We start from the raw sequence: 17,761 nt of genomic DNA on the forward strand, positions 1-17,761 counted from the left end.
ATATAGTGGCGTAACGCTCGCAGGGTTTCCAAACAACGGTTGCATTATGTGCGGGGTTGCAGACAGTGAGGTCAGCTAAGGATAAGTAGGTGCAGGCGGGCAGCCTGGGTGACAGCAGATAGAGAGACGCCAGCAATTAGGGAAAGAGGCAGTGATTGGCTGGCTGCAAATGCAAACGCGGAGAAGGCGCCACAGTGGCGAGAGATAGTGGCGATAAGGGGGAGAACACGTGCGTGAGGTGAGGTGTGGGGAAGACGCAGGCTCAATGAGGGCCATCTGGGGGCACTTAATGAGGAGGGGGATAAAAGGGGAACGTGTAAGGCAGAGGAGTTGAGTTGGTTGGAGTGAAGACACGAGTGAATTGAAGAGAAGTCCGGGACCCCGCTCTCCACACCTCGTCCTCTGCAGCGGTGTTGGCTGATCCCCCACTGGAGGCAAGGGCGAGGTTGGAGGAGTGAGGGTAGACAGTCTAGCAGTAGAGAGGCTAGCAGACTCCTAAGTGTGAGTGTGATCAGGCTAGCAGTAGAGAGTCTAGTGGAGTGTATAGCGAGAGGCTGCCAGTGGCGAAGCGGGCAGAGGCCAACGTAGCAGGGCTAGCGGAGCGAGAGAGATCGAGTGGAGCGTGGCAGACGAGCAGTACAAGAGGAGGAGTTGCGACGGAGATGCGTGGTTCTGTACAAATCAAGTGACACTGGAGAAAAGAAGAAGTTGCCCGTGTGAAAAAACACGACTACACACGTAATAGATCACGGATTAAGTGTACCTGCAGCATATCCAGTTTCTAAGCGTGTTAAAATTCTGGGAACACGTGATAGCAAATACAGAGATACGCTCTCGAGCCATGCGGACTGTTGGGGCGATTGCAATTAGCGAGCACCTGTAAAGGCTGGCACCATGCATGAGAGAGTGACGTGGCCACCATCACGGCCGACCGCCTTTGTCTCCCTGTTGTGGATGTTTACACCATGCACCATTTATTAATTTGAGGCTGGGTTGGGCCAGGCGAAGCCCAGGACCCCACTAACTGCTGTACCGCTGCTACCCATGCGATGACATACACACCCACATAAAGACAAAGATCCCCCCATATAGCCTTCAACAGACTGTAGGGACAAGTGCTGTTTGCGAACACCTATGAAGGCCGGCACGGCACACGAAGGGGGGGTGGGGCAGGTGACCAGACCCACGCCCTGCCGCCTTTGTCTCCCGAGTGGTGATGTTTACACACCACTCCAGTTACTAATATGAATCACAGTCGACCTAGGGGAGGCCCAGGACAAGTTCAGATAATTGTCACTGGCGTTGGCCGTGAATGGGAATCAAACACGGGTCACCTGGTTCGTAGCGTAATGCGAACCGTTGTACTACCACCGCTTATACGGTGCACACACAGACGCACATGCAAACACACACGTGCAGTTCTTGAGCACAAAGCTGTGCTCGGTACATTGGTCCCCGCATCAATTTGCCGCACAGCTAACGGCTCACTCACAGGGGGGCGAGTTGGCGGTCGATGTTCCTGCAAATTGCTCGCCGCGGTCCCTACCCCCCCCTCCCCTCCGAGCTCCTTGCCTCTTTCGTCTCCTGGCAGATGGAGAGCCAAGAAGATCCTGGCGGTCGTGCCCCCCGCTGACCTTCCACAGCTGCAGGCGAAGGTGGCGGCCAGCGATGCGCTGGAAAGCAAACGGCGGAACTGGGGCCTCCAGGATCGCTGGGAGGGCAACTACCTGGCCTCGGTACGGAAGCGGCTCTTGTGCCACCACCGCCACCACCAGCGGCAGGATGACCCACGGTGTCCTCGCGTGTTGAGTTGACCCAGGCGAAGCCCAGAATCAGATGTGACTGAACTCTCCACTGATTTTAGCCGTGGTCAGAGCACAGCGCGACAACTGCTGCACCGTCGCTGTCCACACAAAGACAAATATCCCCCGTATAGCCTTCAACAGACTTTTGGGGGAAGTGCTGTTAGCGAACAGAGGAGGACGTGCGTCATCTGTTAAGGCTATACGCGGCGTGGTTGTCTTTGATGTATTTTGTATTAATCCATTACACATGACAACCTACCAGCAAGCCTCAACACTTCACTTTACCCCAGAGTGCAAACAGCCTGGCGCAAGCATTGTGGTGATGTCACCATCGCTTATTGTTGTATATTGTCTTGTACAATTGTTTTTTTTATAACATTGCACACGCACGTGCACGCGCGTGTGTAAGTGTTTTGCTTATGCACTTCACGTGGCCTCAAGGTGCACATGGCCTGGCACAAGCGTCGTGGTGACGTCACTGCCACTTAGTGGTGAATGGCGGTTGTTGTTGTTGTTGTTTCTGCACACGTGCGCGTGGGTGCGGGATATCCTGCGTTAGTTTTCTAACGCGACGTCAAGCAGAATTGAGTGAAGGGTGCCGTGTACACATGGCGGCATGTGTTTGTAGCATGTGTACACGGACGTTTTCACTTCCTCGCCTCTTCACTTTGGTGTCTCGAAGCTGGCGCATAACAATCTTGATGACCGTGTTTACTTTGATAATTGGCTTCTCAATTGTCACGATGTTAGAACAGCTCCGTGCTTACCACCGAGCGCCCGTAGCTGAACGTCCATTCCTAACGGCCACCATCACGGATGCGCTGACTGAACAAGGGCTGACCTCCGAACTTTAATATCCCAAGGGCGCTTTTCATCCTTCCTCTGACAGCGGTGTTCCGTTTTTCCTGTCACTTGAGGGATGTGTGCTGCCCCTTTGCTTATATCGTTCGTTTATTTTGTTTCCTTGGATCGCAGGAGTATATTTTCTTTTTCATGATCGCGAGTAATGTCGTTTATCTCTAACCCCGGCGCCACGAGACGGCTTTGAGGTCAATGATTATGAGGGAGTGTGAATTACTCTGGCCGTGCCGGTTTCCCCAGTTGTGCCGTGCAACTCTCCGTAGAGATTTCGGAAAGTGCCGTGCGCTGCTCGGCGGCGTGATGTCCGACGTTCCGTGCTGCTCTCCACGTGCTGGAGGCTTCTTCAGGAACTGACTTGACTCGACTGAATTGATTCAACTCCTTAAAGAAGCTCCCAGCATGTGGAGCGAAACGTCGGACCTGTGCCCAACGACGCGCCACGGTGGCGAGATGTTATTTCCCTCGCCTGGTAGATAGAAGGTCATGGGTTCCATTCCGACCCTGACGCCTGTATAATTGGAGTTTCCATGTTCTTCCCGTGGTCGGATTGATTTCTCTCCGGGTCCTCCGCTTTTTCCCTCCACATAAAAAAAAACATGCATTTTGAGTATTTGACTGCCATAAATTTCCACGTGATGAGACACTTTGCTGAGCTATCATTTGTGGCGAGGTCGCTTCTGAAAAAGAGCTACGTAGCTCAGTGGGCTTTACCTGGTTTGAAAAAAAAAGTTTTTCAGTTTTACACGGCATGAGAGCGCGCCGCAGAGCTAACGAGGGAACGGTATTCCTGCAGATGAAGGAGAACAACACGAGGATGACATACTTCACCTCCGCGGCTAACGAGCTCAAGCGCAAGGACAAGTACACTCGTACGCTGTTCTCCTGCCACGTGCGCAAGGTGCCTCTTCCCCCTATCCTCCACGACCCCAGCGCCCCATCGCCGCCCTCACCTGTGGAATCTCCTTGTCATTTTAGTTTTGCGATTTTCCTTCACGTAGGTGGTTTTTTTTACGAAAAGGAAGGATTTCCTGTTCCAACCCAGCGGCCGTCCTGGTTAATACCGCGAGCGTGTTCACCGTAAATACTATTACACGCCGTCCGCTTCACAGCGGACGTTAAAGATTCCGTGATGTCATTCGCAACAGGTCGTTGTGTGCTGTTGTAATGGTCCAACTTTGCCAAATTTAGAAAAATGCCACCGCAAATTTCTCAATTGGAAAAACCACATCAAATAATCATCCTCTACCTGCAGACTATACCCATCTGTGATACAGTGCATCACGTTGGAACAAATATAAAATGCTTAATAATTGTTTATTATTATTATTGCTATTCACAGATGGGCATTGTCTGCCAGTAGGGGGAAATGTTTCCTCGACATCTGTGTAAAAGAGCTTTATAGCTATTATTATTTGGTTCTTTCGGTTAAGTCACGTCTAAAGATAAAATAATAAATTAAATAAAATAATAGAATACGACGTTTCGATTGCAACACAAGCAATCATCATCAGGTATAATGAAATAGCGACATAAAATCTAACCAGAAAACTATAGACAGACATATTAGCAGACAGATATCACCAAGATACATAGCGGGAGCAACACAGGTAACAGAGAGGGGTGATCGTCTCTGTGGGGTGCCTTAAATAGACAGAGGGGGGGGGCGGAGGCAGAGAGAGGGAGGGGGGTTAGAGAAAAAAATTAGCATATCAATGAGTGGTCAACAGACATGGTGCTGCACGGCAAGTAAGCCTGAAAATCAGGAGGACACACTAAAATTAAATAACCTAGTAAAATATCGAAATGTAATGTAATACAACACAGAGGGTCGGTCAACACACAATTAACGCATAGCCTGGTTGATTACGTATTTCAAAGATTGCTAAGTTAGAATTTAAGTGTGAACATTCTAAAGAGGACACAGGCAGAGAAAACAAGTCGCCAGAGAGAGAAAAAAGATACGCTTAAAACATCCCCGTAGAAGTGGTTCAATCTTAATTTTAGAACTTTCGTGACTGCAGGAATTATTATTTGGTTCTTTCGGTTAAGTCACGTCTAAAGATAAAATAATAAATTAAATTAAATAATAGAATACGACGTTTAGATTGCAACACAAGCAATCGTCATCAGGTATAATGAAATAGCGACATAAAATCTAACCAGAAAACTATAGACAGACATATTAGCAGACAGATATCACCAAGATACATAGCGGGAGCAACACAGGTAACAGAGAGGGGTGATCGTCTCTGTGGGGTGGCCTTAAATAGACAGAGGGGGGGCGGAGGCAGAGAGAGGGAGGGGGGTTAGAGAAAAAAATTAGCATATCAATGAGTGGTTAACAGACGTGGTGCTGCACGGCAAGTAAGCCTGAAAATCAGGAGGACACACTAAAATTAAATAACCTAGTAAAATATCGAAATGTAATGTAATACAACACAGAGGGTCGGTCAACACACAATTAACGCATAGCCTGGTTGATTACGTATTTCAAAGATTGCTAAGTTAGAATTTAAGTGTGAACATTCTAAAGAGGACACAGGCAGAGAAAACAAGTCGCTTTATAGCTCATCAGATTCCTCCAGTAGAAATAAATATTTTGATTCTGTTGCTATGTGGTTTATTTTTTACCCATATGAGTGATTTTTGCAGGTACAATTTCTAATTTGAACCTTATGGCGGGACCCTGGGGTCCCGAATAAACAAAATCCTAATTAATAAATTTATTTTTGGTGTCTCCGTCTCACCGCGCACATAAACGCCGCGACCCACCTGGCGCGGATCATTCTGTTGTCATGTCGTGTCCAAGCGCAGCGAGGACGAATGCGCAGAACAGCTGAACAAGCGAATGCACTCCATGCTGGGGTATGGGCAGGATCATAAGTCTTATCCAAAGCTGCTCAAACTGCCTACACGACTTAAGTCCTTTATTTGTCATAACGGTATGCATAATACAGTGAAACTGCTCTCTTCATTATTATTGACCTACCAATGTCTGCAGCCAGGATCAATCGATGACAATCCTATTACCTGCAGATATTTAACAGATGAGATGCGTTTAACCGTTAATTCCTCCTGTTTGATAATACTTCTCTTGTCCGTATGCATCTGTGCAGATTGTTTTTTTTGCGGTTAATCCATAGTCCCCACATACCGCTCGTATTAATGCGGATAAGAGGAGCAGCGACCCACTACTCTGTAGAGTAACACTGGTACAAACACTTGTTAAAAGATGAACAGCGCATTGAATACGCGTACTATTTTACATACTGTTTACAAAGTGTGTTCACAAATCCACACGAAGAAAAACGATGATTGACATGGGGGTTTAAATTAAAAATGTTAGATAGTATATTTAAATAGAACCACTGCAGGTAAGTAGTTTTCAGTTTTAAAGGCATAGTTTAACAAAGACAACACTTGCCACCATCCTTCATACCCATTGGTGAAAAAGAGAATAGTTTTTGTAGACATTATAATATGTTTATGCGAGAGCCGGGGGCTTTTGGGACCCCGGGGTCCCGCCATGAGGTTAATTTGCTAAATTTAGATCGTGACGCCAGCCCATACGACTTACGATGTTTATTGTCGAATTTTTGATGTCTACTGTGAAGCAAATGGCAAATATTAATGGGTAACACACCCGCAGTATTAACCAGGCCGACCCGAACTGCGAATGTATGCAACAAGTGACAAACGCGCTACACACAATCACCAAGACTTACCACTCTTCAACAGTCAATTTAACACGTAGGCTTTCGCGACCAATATTATTCATAATATAGGTTTTTGGGTCAGATCGCGTTATTTATAAATGTGTCGTAACCCTCCATCACCCGACACGGCCAAACAGTAAAAAATGTGTCACGTTTTTCATAGGACAAAATAATTCACTTCTTTAGCCCACCGGTGTGTTTAAGAGAGAATCAACAGCATTTAAAAATTTGAGTACGACGTTTCGCTGATAATTACAATCAGCTTCATCGGGCAGGAATGGCGAAGCTCTCCTAGATTTGAAGCTTTCGTGACTGCAAGGATTCACACTCTTAGGTTTTTTCGGTAAAGTCACGTAGGTAGAAAATTTTAGATTAATAAAAGTAAAATAAAACAAATTAAATGATGAGGGTTACAAACTGAGTAATCATTGGAAAGATGTGATTAACCATGCAAAAAAAGACGTAACTACACTTATTTGGACCATCTTATTTGACAGACAACTATTACAGGTCATTGATAGACAGCCAGTTTGTTGTTTTACCAGTTTTACTTTTTCACTTGCTTTTCTTTTTTCACACTTTTGTCATGTTTGCCATGTGTTAGTTACAAACCGCACCTCTCCATAACAAAGGCTCAGTTCTTTGTTATACAGTCTACTCTTGGTCTTAAGCCTCACCTTACCATATTAATAAAAAAGTGTGCCGTTCCTGGCCCTTCCCCCCTCAACCATTATATATGTACGGGGTAGTATTTCTTGTGATCTCTCATTTACTTGATACGGCTGCCGTGGCTGTGACGGTTCCACCTGAAGACGGATGCTTGTGTTGCTTCCGAAACGTCGTGAATTTTTTAATTAGTTTTATTTTACTTTTATTAATTAAAAATGTTTTACCTACGTGACTTTACCGAAAAACCTAAGAGTGCGAAGCTCTCCTGTTTCTTCCGGTCTTAAATAGAGCAGCTTCAGGGTGACGTCATCATTTAGTCCTTCAACAGTGTTAATACCAGAGTGGGTTCACAATGCTTTTCTGCCGAATAAGCCATCTCAGCTGAATTTGACAGCGTTAATTACAACAGCATATTTAAAAAAAAAAATTTCCCATGATGGGTTTTTTGCCGGAAACACTGTCGATGAGATGAAACCGTTAATCTGCCGAATGTGGTAGGCTCCTTTGATTGGCAGCCCTACGATTCACAAAGATGCACGAAGGTTCTCCGTTAATAATGTAGGAGTTCTTGGTATAGCTCCAGGACTGAGTGGCCCCGTGACGTGTTGGGGGGAGGGGGGGGTAAAGGAGTGGTCCAAAAATAGAATAAATTCGTTTAAATAAATAAACTAACAAAGGAGTAAAGACGTTCACATTTTTTAAAGATGATTTAGCGCTCCAACTGCCTTCGCTTGAATGTGTTGTATGGATTGCACGAGTGGTTAAAAAATAAAGTCCTAATTTGTTAGTACATTCATCTTTGAATCAGTACAGTTGACTCAAATTTCTGTTACATGGCTGTGAGGAGCCATTGTTCGGATTTAATTGCATTTGCTGAAATGTTAAAGCTCCCCGACGGTTAGGAGATGGTGGAAAATATCGATTAGATTCACCGTTGCTTTGAGTGGTATTTGGCATTCCACGAGGCTGGTAAGCGTACCAGGCAGGGCATGAACAGTAATGGGCATGTGACTCACGCGAACGTCAATGTAAATGAGTGGTGTTGGGTTTGCTCAGAGCGCGTCACGCACACCCACACACGGTACATGCAGTCTAAGTAGACTGCAGTCTAAGTAGACTGCATGTACTGTGAGTAACAATTTCAATCGCTGAGCTGATACGTGGCCCTACATTTCTAGAACCACGTCTCTTGATCAGGGCATGGCAGACGGAAAGAAAGGGCCCAAGCCACATCTTCTCCCATTCCGATGATGTAGGCGTACATCATCAGTTTTTCTTCTGATGACGTACGTGCATGCCGTACATCATTAAAACGAAACCAGAAGAAAAGCTAAAATAGAATAACTTTATCGATACCGAGGCTCCCAAAAGGCCATGCGGGAGGGCATATGGCACAGTTTGGTACCAGCTATCATAGAGTGCGGTCGTGTCGCTAGAGTTCTCTGCGGTGAGTGCGATGTCTTTAAAAACAATGACGCTACGCCCTCACTAAATAAAATTAACGCTGAACGGCTTGGGTGTTCCGAGATTCAGCGGGAAAAGGGACCCCCACCCTGCAACTTTCAGACGTCTGGGAATGGGAAAGGATTAACGTCATGTCACCGAATGAGGCTCAAGTCTGCGGCCCGTGCTCTCTATCGTTGTTATCCAGTTTCCCGTTCCTATTTTTACCAATCCTGGCCAATGCAGTTCAAAAGAATGGTGGCCACGGTGCGCTGCCATTCTCATTATGTGTGCGAGAGTTCTACTCGATTCCTCGTTGTTTTGGTGTGACATTGGTTTGGCATTCTCGAGGAAGGAATCAAATCTCGATTTTTTTTCTTTTTACACATTCTAGTTAACTAACAGTAAACACGTGCAATTCAATGTAAAATGAAATAACATCGATATCCATTTATTTTGATGGAGGACGAAGTAAGAGGGGGAAGAGACAACTCCAAACCAAATCAGACGCTTGATTTATCCTGGAGACATACGATGAGCTATGTAGCTCATTTCCACAGATGTCCAGTTTTGGGCGAGGTCGGCAAAGTTACAACAGCAAAAAAAATGAAAATAACCCACGGTTTTTGGGGCAGCGAGTCCCATTCCCCAATCTTTCTATACCCCCCTGCTTCTCATAACCGGTCTGGCTTGTGTCGGCGGTGTGTACGTGCATCACAACGGAACACTCGCTCTCAAAAACCTCTGATAAAAATGTCAATGAAACCTCGCTGAAGGACCATCGCCAGACAAAGTGGCTTGGCGGCTCGTTTTGTTTTTTTCTCTTGGAAGCGGGTACCATCGCTTGCCCCCCCCCTTACCCGTTTGGGTGTCTCTCTCTCTCCCCTGGCAGGTGAACAGGTTTAACAAGTGCGCCAGCAGAGGCCTCCTCATCACCGACCGCCACCTCTACAAGCTGGAGCCACTCAAGAACTACAAGTCGATGAAAAGTGTCCCGCTCACCAATGTGAGTGCAAGGGGCTGCCACACGAGCACACACGCACACCACGCGCACCCTGGCAACACACTGCACTCACACTGCCATTAATTCATTAGCATTTCTAAATTGGGGTATTCTAAATTGCGTTTATCATCATCGTCATCAGCAGCCGCCGCTGCTCGATCGTCTCCCTCTGCCAGCGCCAACCTTGATAGTCCCACGATGCAACAGCACTTTATCTAGCATCTCCACATTAGCTAATTTCATTGCTCCATTTTTGCTGTACATGTCGTTTATGGTCCATTTTCTCCTTTGCCTACTGCTCTGTTGTTAGTCAAATGGATTCCCCGTCCGTACAGATGCATCTTTTATTGATGAGAATTTATTCAAGAACGTGTGGTTCATAATTAGGCCAAGGCTGCCTGCCCAACCAGAAACTTACAAATGCGTTGTGACATTTGCTCCCGTGAATTTTTATCTCATGGCAGATGTTGATAAATCCTGTCTGACAGTTATAGTCCATAATTAATGTCAGTGGTGGAGTCTGCTGCATATGTGTGCATACAGACTCATATTTTGGCCTGTTTCTTGAGGCTAACATGGTGCCGCACACAGTCTATAGGGCACCCGTGTGTTTGCGCGTGTGTGTGTATTTCTAGTGGAGAGCGGGTAGTGTATTGGTTAGTGCGTTGCGCTACGAACCCGGCGACCCGAGTTTGATTTCCGCTCATGGCGAACACCAGTGACAATTATTTGCACCGGTCCTGGGCCTCCCCTAGGTCAACTCAGCCTAAAATGAGTACATGGTGCAGTAGTTCAGTTTCATTTCAGTTTCATTCATTGGGTATAACCCTGTGAGCCATGCGGCTCTTGACTCGGGTGCAAACGCAACAAAACAAAAACATGAACAAGAAACATCTTAAAGTGACTACACGCAACAGAAAAAATCCTGGAAAAACAACAGTCTTCCAGAAAGAACACCGTATATCAACGCTGTGTGCAAAAATCCCAGTGGGATGTAAGTCAAACAATAACAACCGTAAGACAATGTAGATTAAAGTTATCATGCTAACTCTGTACTACAACAAACAAACATGGCTAAAACAAAACTTTTAAAAATCACCAAAATAAAGCTATAAAACAATGTAACAGGGATCATAGGAACTGTGATTCAAATTTAACAATAAACGATATATATAACATGTACGACCAAACTTTGCAGCCATAGTTGACTGCATGAGTCACTCCATAACAGCAAGAGTATCAGTAGCAGAATCAAAAATTTTCAATACACCTTTACAGATCAGCATACAATAATCAAAACTCAAGCTCATACTTTGCAGTGGTCATCCGGAATGATACATTTGATTTCAGGCCATTCTGAATAGCAGTGGCAGCTAGGGGTGTACAACAACTCGTCTAGAGCAGTTTGAGTGAAGATCTCCCAGGTAGTGATCCAAGTTGCAGTTCATTGGCAATAGCATTCCAGTCCCTGGGGGCATGAATAGAAAAGGCCCTTCCTCCAATATTTGTACAGCAATAAGGAATGTGAAGCTGGTAAATGAGCGAAGATTTTAGGTCACATTTATTCTTCTAAACAGTGAGGAGATCCAGCAGGTAGTCTGCCGATTTTTTTGTAAGTTCATCGTGAATAAATAAGATCTGATGCACAAGCCGTCGATCATTAAGAGAAGTTAAGTTTGACCCAATGTAGAGATCGCAGTGGTGGGTCCTATATGGGCAGTTCAATGTAAATCTTAAGGCCGAGTTATAAATTGAGTCAAGCAGTAGTGTGTAAACATCGCCACTGGGGAGACAAAGGTGGTCGGGGGCATGGTGCTGGCCACCCACCCCCTTGTGTACCATTCTGACCTTCATAGGTGCTCGCTAACAGCACTTGCCTCAACAGTCTGTTAAGACTAAACAGGGGATCTTTGTCTTTCCAGGCTGGTAGGTCAGCAAAGGGTTTTTAGCCACTTTTATTACTTACTAACTTTACTACCCGGCTTCGCCCGGGACGTGGATTCATCATGCCCGGCTGCCTTTGTCCCCCCAGTGGCGATGTTCACACATCACACCAGTTACTCATTTGAGGCCGAGTTGACGTAGGGGAGGCCCAGGACCGGTTCAAATAATCGTCACCGGTGGTGGCCGTGAGCGGGAATCAAACTCGGGTCGCCGGGTTCGTAGCGCGAGCGCGCTAACCACTACACTACCGCTCCCCCCACACACACACAGACACACAGACAGCGCGCTAACCACTACACTACTGCTCCCCCTACACACACACACGCGCGTCCATAGGTACACATACACGCGCTTGCTGCAGACACACAACTTTCAGGGTGCGTACGGCAGTAAACGACTGAAATAATAAAGCAATGCTGCGCGAAGAACGCCTTAGACCTGCAACACATTTGTATTTCACTTTACTTGCGGAGGGTTGGGGGGGGGTGTGACATGAGCAGGCACACTGCGTAACGCTTCCGTATACGGGTCACATGACAGATGTGACGTCACAGCTCACTTGCCGTGCAAAATATATGCATTATTGCGCCCCCCCCCACCCCCCCCCCAAAAAATACAAGTGTATTTTTATAATTTTGCATGGTGTACAGTCTGGAAAGTACCCACATGGCAAATTTCAAGTTTGTTGCATGTCGGGAAGTACGCTAAACATTTTGAACAGACACATTCACAAAACGTGCTAATCGGAGGTGCGGGCAGGGGGGGACAATAATGTCTTGTTCCATATATGATTGAATTAACGGTCCTTAAAAGCCAAGTGCTACCAGCGTATTATTCAAAGAACTACGTGTTCACGATGCTAAATGTTGTTTAATATTCGAGGTACGGACAACCTTGTCACACGATTAAGAATTGGTATTAAATAGGCAGCAAGTTGTGTATCAAAATAGCTTTCATCTACTGTGCAAAATGTTGCCGCCTTTTTACCTAATTCTTCTTCTTCTTGTTCGTCAATCATAGTTGATGATGACCTTGGCACGTTTGTCATTTTGTTGGGTTTTGATGGCTGAACAGGCCAATTCGAGCCCAGAATTCTCTGTGGCTAAGTTATTTTGCACGCAAGTGAGCGGTGACGTCATGTCACCCGCATGTGGCAGCGTGACGCAGTGTGCCTGCTGACGTCACGCATAGGTTACACATTTTTAATTTGCCATGTGGCTCGCTCCCATACTGCACACAATGTAAAGCGTATAAAAATTGGTATTTGGTGAGAATCGATATCTGGCGAGCGTTTGTGGTATCGATTAAACGGGAGTAGGCCGATTCTAAAGGAATTGACAACCTTCGAATCCTTCGCGCGATTTAAAGAATCGAATCTTGGCGCGCGAGTGTAAGTTCTTATTTCCACCGCGCGTTGTTTTATTTTAATTAATGAAAAATTATCAAAGTTTTATTTTCATTTGTATATGTTATGTTTTTAAGTTTTGAGAAGTTTTTAAATATAGTTTTCCCCCGGGCAACGCCGGGTGCTTCCCGCTAGTACATAAATAACTCACAGTGACTGACGATTATTCCACGGAGACCATAGTTTAGTTTGTTCCTATGCATAATTTTTTTTTATTACGAACGAATATTTGTTTAATTAAAATTATTTAACGTTTGTACAGTTTTCACCACTCGAGCAAAAAAGTAATTCCCCACGTGCTAAGCCTGTCCCAATGCAGTGCATCTATTGGTTAAAATCGATTCCCGAACTCGTGGTACGTGCGTGTGATCGTACTGGCGAGAATCGATTATTTTATATTCACATTTGTTGTTTTTAATTGGTTCATGTGACTCCTGGAGCCTCGAGTGGCGCTACATTGAGCACAATATTAAACAAGAGACTTCGTTGTATGCCTTTTGGGGTCCTCTTGTCTAACACCGTTTGAGACGAGGCTCAAAAGAAAGCTGTCTCTAGTGTGGACAAATCAGTTTCACGGACAATGCATTTCTTATCAGAGTATTTTTTTTTTTGCATTCTGACCATAAGTATCGTGGTTAATGCAGACATGATTTCTTGTAAAAGGTGTTTTTTTTTGTTGCCAGAAAAAAGGGGAAAAAAACCTATTCCCAAGAGAATTCGTTCTTAAATCAACTTGCGACCCACGTTCATGTAAAATGATTCAATCGCAAAGAGGGCGATATGTCACATAGTTGATACTTGCTCCAAAAACACTCGCACGTGAACCATTCAACAAAAACATTTTCTGCCAATCTTAGCAGATGTTGTTTTAGTTTGTTGTCCTTCCCCCGCACCTCCGATTAGCACGGTTGGCTACGTACGGTGCGAAAGAAGTTCAACATACATACATAAATACGTTGAGGCCGCGTGAAGTGTTCCAGTCTGTCTGGCAAGAGGCTACGTTCAGCACAAAGACAAAGATCCCCCATATAGACGTAATAGAATGTTGGGGCAAGTGCAGTTACGGAGCACCACACACACTCAATATATTAAGATGTTTTCAACCAGTTCATAATTTAGATTTGAAGTTTTCGTGACTGCAGGGATCCATACTCTTTGGTTCTTTTGGTAAAGTCACGTAGGTATAAAATACAATTTAATCAGCAGTTGTTTCTTGCTGTGATTGTCCCACCAGATGACGGACGCTTGTCTTGCGCCCGAAACGTGATTTAATTGTATTTTATACCTACGTGACTTTACCGAAAGAACCAAAGAGTACAGTTAATAATTGTTTATACATGTTCCAGAAGTAATCAGGACACACCCTATTTGTGCATGTGTGCCACAGGTAGATGCACACACACCACAAGTACCGCACAGCCTTGCCTTCATCTACATCTGGGATTTCTTTAGAACTGATTCTAGTGTTTAGTTTGTTGACCTTCCCCTGCACCTCCGATTAGCACGGTTGGCTACGTACGATGTGGAATAAGTTCATCATACGTACATGGATCTCTCCAATCCTGCTGCTCACATCTCGTGATCCACCACCACCATCACAGGATGAGTAGATGCACGGCTGTTTCCATGGCTCAGGAACAGAGTGAAAGCGCGAGATATACGTTAATTGGCTCCCGTCAACTTGGTACAGTTTGAGAGAAGGGAGGTGAGAAGTGTGGGATGAGGGATTGGGGAGGGAGGGGGAAATATGAAGGTGTGTTGATTTGGGTCTTGCTTGGTTTGGGAATTATGTTGTGGCGAGTAGAAGGGGGCTTTCTCATTACCTGGATTGCCCTTTAAGGGCCAGATGAGACCTCTCTGCTATCCTTCCCATCGACCCACACCTCCAACCATTTCTCCCAATCCCACGTCCGTATCTCTCGAGCCACAACAACACCACTCCCTCTCCCATCTCACTTCTCATCACAGCATAGAGTGAACTAGAATGTATTCTCTCAATAAAGTCTATTTTTTTTAACAATTTAACAAATGACATCAGTAGAAAATTATAAGCTCACAAATCATGACTGTGCCAACGTTGTTTACGTACTGTAATTTGTTTCATGTCACAACTTCAAAATTGGATCATGATTTGCCTAAAATTGGATCATGCTCTGCCTATAAACTGAAAAACGGACTGTTTAGCTGGGGCCCCACGGTGTCCAGATGTCAACTACCTCGCCTGGATACACAGGAGGTCGTGGGTTCGATCCCGACCCTGATGCCTGCATATTTGGAGTTTGCATCATCTCCCCGTGGTGGCGTGGATTTTATTATGGGTCCTCCAGTTTTTCCTTCCCAATTTAGAAAAAAAAATTTGGCTGCAATAAATGTCCACGTGATAAGCCACTTCGTCGAGCTATCATATGCGGCCAAGTCGTCTCTGAAAAAAGAGCTAAATAACTTAGTGGGCGTTACCTGGTAAAATAAAAAGTGTAATAGTTTTAATAGTCAATTTGATTCTTCAAATTTACTTTGTCATGTTAAATGTTGCTCCTGTGCATTGCCGTGTATTTCTAAATGCATTTGAATCTCTCTCTGTTGGGGCTGGTGTGCACAACATCACAATTACATGCGTTTTTTGCAAGTTGAAACATTAATCCTGCCCGACACATTTACACGTGACAGATCTCGGTTTATAAATGTACTCAACAATTAGCGATGATTTATTCCACCTCAATCTCCCACTGATGTGTTGCCATCTGCCCAACTACCATCCACCTGTCATTATTATCACCCGTGCTCGTGGCCTTCAGAAGTCTCCGCACTGGATGAGCCTGTTGGCCGATTTTTGTATTGCACTTGCAGTAACGCGTATTCCGATTGGCCGCTTTTCTCAATTGACCTCTTCACCGTTAAGCGTTTGCAGTGATTTCCTTTTGCATAATTTGTACTTTGAATAACAGCAGTAGTAAGAATAATAGTTTGGAGTTACAGAGGCTTTGGCACAGATAGGACGGAAAATAAATTCCAAGTTTCTTCGATGCCTCTTTAGCCAGATTAGTGATGCGGCCATTGATTGATGCTCAAATGAAATTTTTGTGCCAGGCAGATACATTTTAATATCACAAGGGGTTAACGTTTAATGTTGTTGAATTGTGCTTGGGAACTGGTGGTAAATTGTTAAAAATATATTAAGCTTGTGCCAAATAGTGTTTTTGTTTATTCGCATATTACTGTTAATGCATTTTATCACCAACTGATACTTTACAGAATGTTGCTCAATTTCAATTAAAGGCTTAAATTGAATTCACATCCATGTACTCTAACCAATTTGAAAGTGTTCGATTAAATATGGCAACTCGTGCAAAATATCACTGTCACTTGACATGCGGTGGACCGTTATTTCACTGCTTACGTAGAATATCTTATTAACATCTTGTGAAGTATTGTCAAATAACCCTCACGAGCCACACGGCGTGGGAAGGCCCTCGTCCAGTAGTGGATTGAAAAAATTGCTGAACGTGAACACACGCACGTACATACACACTTCTGGTGCATAGTTATACCTGCGTACGCACGCGCGTCTGCGCGTGTGCCGGTACATTTGTACTTGTTGAAAGTGCACGTGTGTGTTTGCATGTGTATGTATAGGGAGCGGTAGTGCAGTGGCTAGCGCACAGCTGTACAAACCCGGTTGCTCGAATTTGATTCCCGCTCTCGACCAATGACAGTGACGAATATCTGAACTGGTCCGGAGCCTCCCCTAGATCGACTGAGCCTCAAATGAGTACCTGGTGTGGTGTGTAAACATCAGCACTGGGGAAACAAAGGACGCCGGGAGTGTTGCTGGCCACTCACCCCCACGTGTGCCGTGTCGCCTTAATAGTTGTTCGCGTACAGAACTCGCCCATACAGTCCGTTAAAGGCTATAACGTTGGTGGGTGCGCGTGCGTGTGTTTTGCATGGCACCGATTCTCATGGAACTCCTTCGCACTTCCTCCGTCCTTCCGCGCAGGTGACTGGGATGAGCGTCTCCTCAGGCCGGGACCAGTTGGTCATCTTCCACGTGAAGGGCTCCGACGACTTTGTCGTGTGCCTCAACCAGCCGTCGGAACGCGTGGGAGAGCTCGTGGGCACGCTGGCACACCACTTCAAGACGTGAGTGGCCGCCCGCCAGTTCACTCCCCAGTCGCCTCCGCTCTCCAGGCATCTCTCCACCTTTGCTTCTCGCTCGCTCCTTCTCTTCTTCTTTGCTCTCGCTCGCTCGGTCCGGCCTGCCTCCCCTGTGTTTATTCTACCCCTTCTCACTCTCTCAGCAGCAACAGAGTTTGTTTAACTGCCTATTTTTCCCCCCCGAAGCAGGTGTTGCAGAGGGCACAATGGGTGCACTGGAAAAGGGTCCCGGGAGCGGTCGGAAGCTTTTATCGAAAGCTGCAAACTGTGTAGAATGTAAACGCAGGTGACAATCGGCTTGTCCCAAGGTGCTATTGGTGTTGCTGTTTGTTTACCGGCCATCTAATGGAGATCGCACAAAGTGCTGGCCGCCATATAAAGTGGGGGACATTAGCATCAATGCAACCCCTATGTCTACACCCAGCCATTTCATGATGCAGTGCTTTTGATGGGACGAATTTAGCTTTGTTTTTTCCCTTTAAATAACCATCAGAGACAAGAGTGGTGGTACAGCAGATGGTGTGTTGCTTTATCAACATGACCCCCCGAGTTCGATTCCCGGCCATGGCTAACATCGGTGGCTAGTGATATAGGAACCGATCCTGTACCCCCCCCCCCATTTGCACTACCTTTAGTAACTGGAAATAACCAGCATGGTGAAGTATGGAGAGATAACCCCCCCCCCCCAATGGCCTCGATATAGTGTGGGGAGGCCTTCATCCATTGGTGCATTTAGATTAGCAGAAATACATGTTTGATT

General features: G+C 45.5%; 1 protein-coding gene across 1 annotated transcript in view; it reads left to right on the forward strand.

Annotated features, from left to right (window-relative positions):
* MYO1D (myosin ID) overlaps positions 1-17,761 on the forward strand; it is a 144,785-nt gene that overhangs the window by 113,854 nt on the left and 13,170 nt on the right. Inside the window, exons 19-22 of the mRNA XM_078859070.1 lie at positions 1,592-1,736; positions 3,460-3,564; positions 9,387-9,500; positions 16,844-16,986. Coding sequence (XP_078715196.1) covers positions 1,592-1,736; positions 3,460-3,564; positions 9,387-9,500; positions 16,844-16,986 — 507 coding nt within the window. The remainder of the gene's footprint in view (positions 1-1,591; positions 1,737-3,459; positions 3,565-9,386; positions 9,501-16,843; positions 16,987-17,761) is intronic.

Source organism: Lampetra fluviatilis, chromosome 1 (genome assembly GCF_964198595.1).
Source record: "Lampetra fluviatilis chromosome 1, kcLamFluv1.1, whole genome shotgun sequence".
Classification (NCBI taxonomy): Eukaryota; Metazoa; Chordata; class Hyperoartia; order Petromyzontiformes; family Petromyzontidae; genus Lampetra; species Lampetra fluviatilis.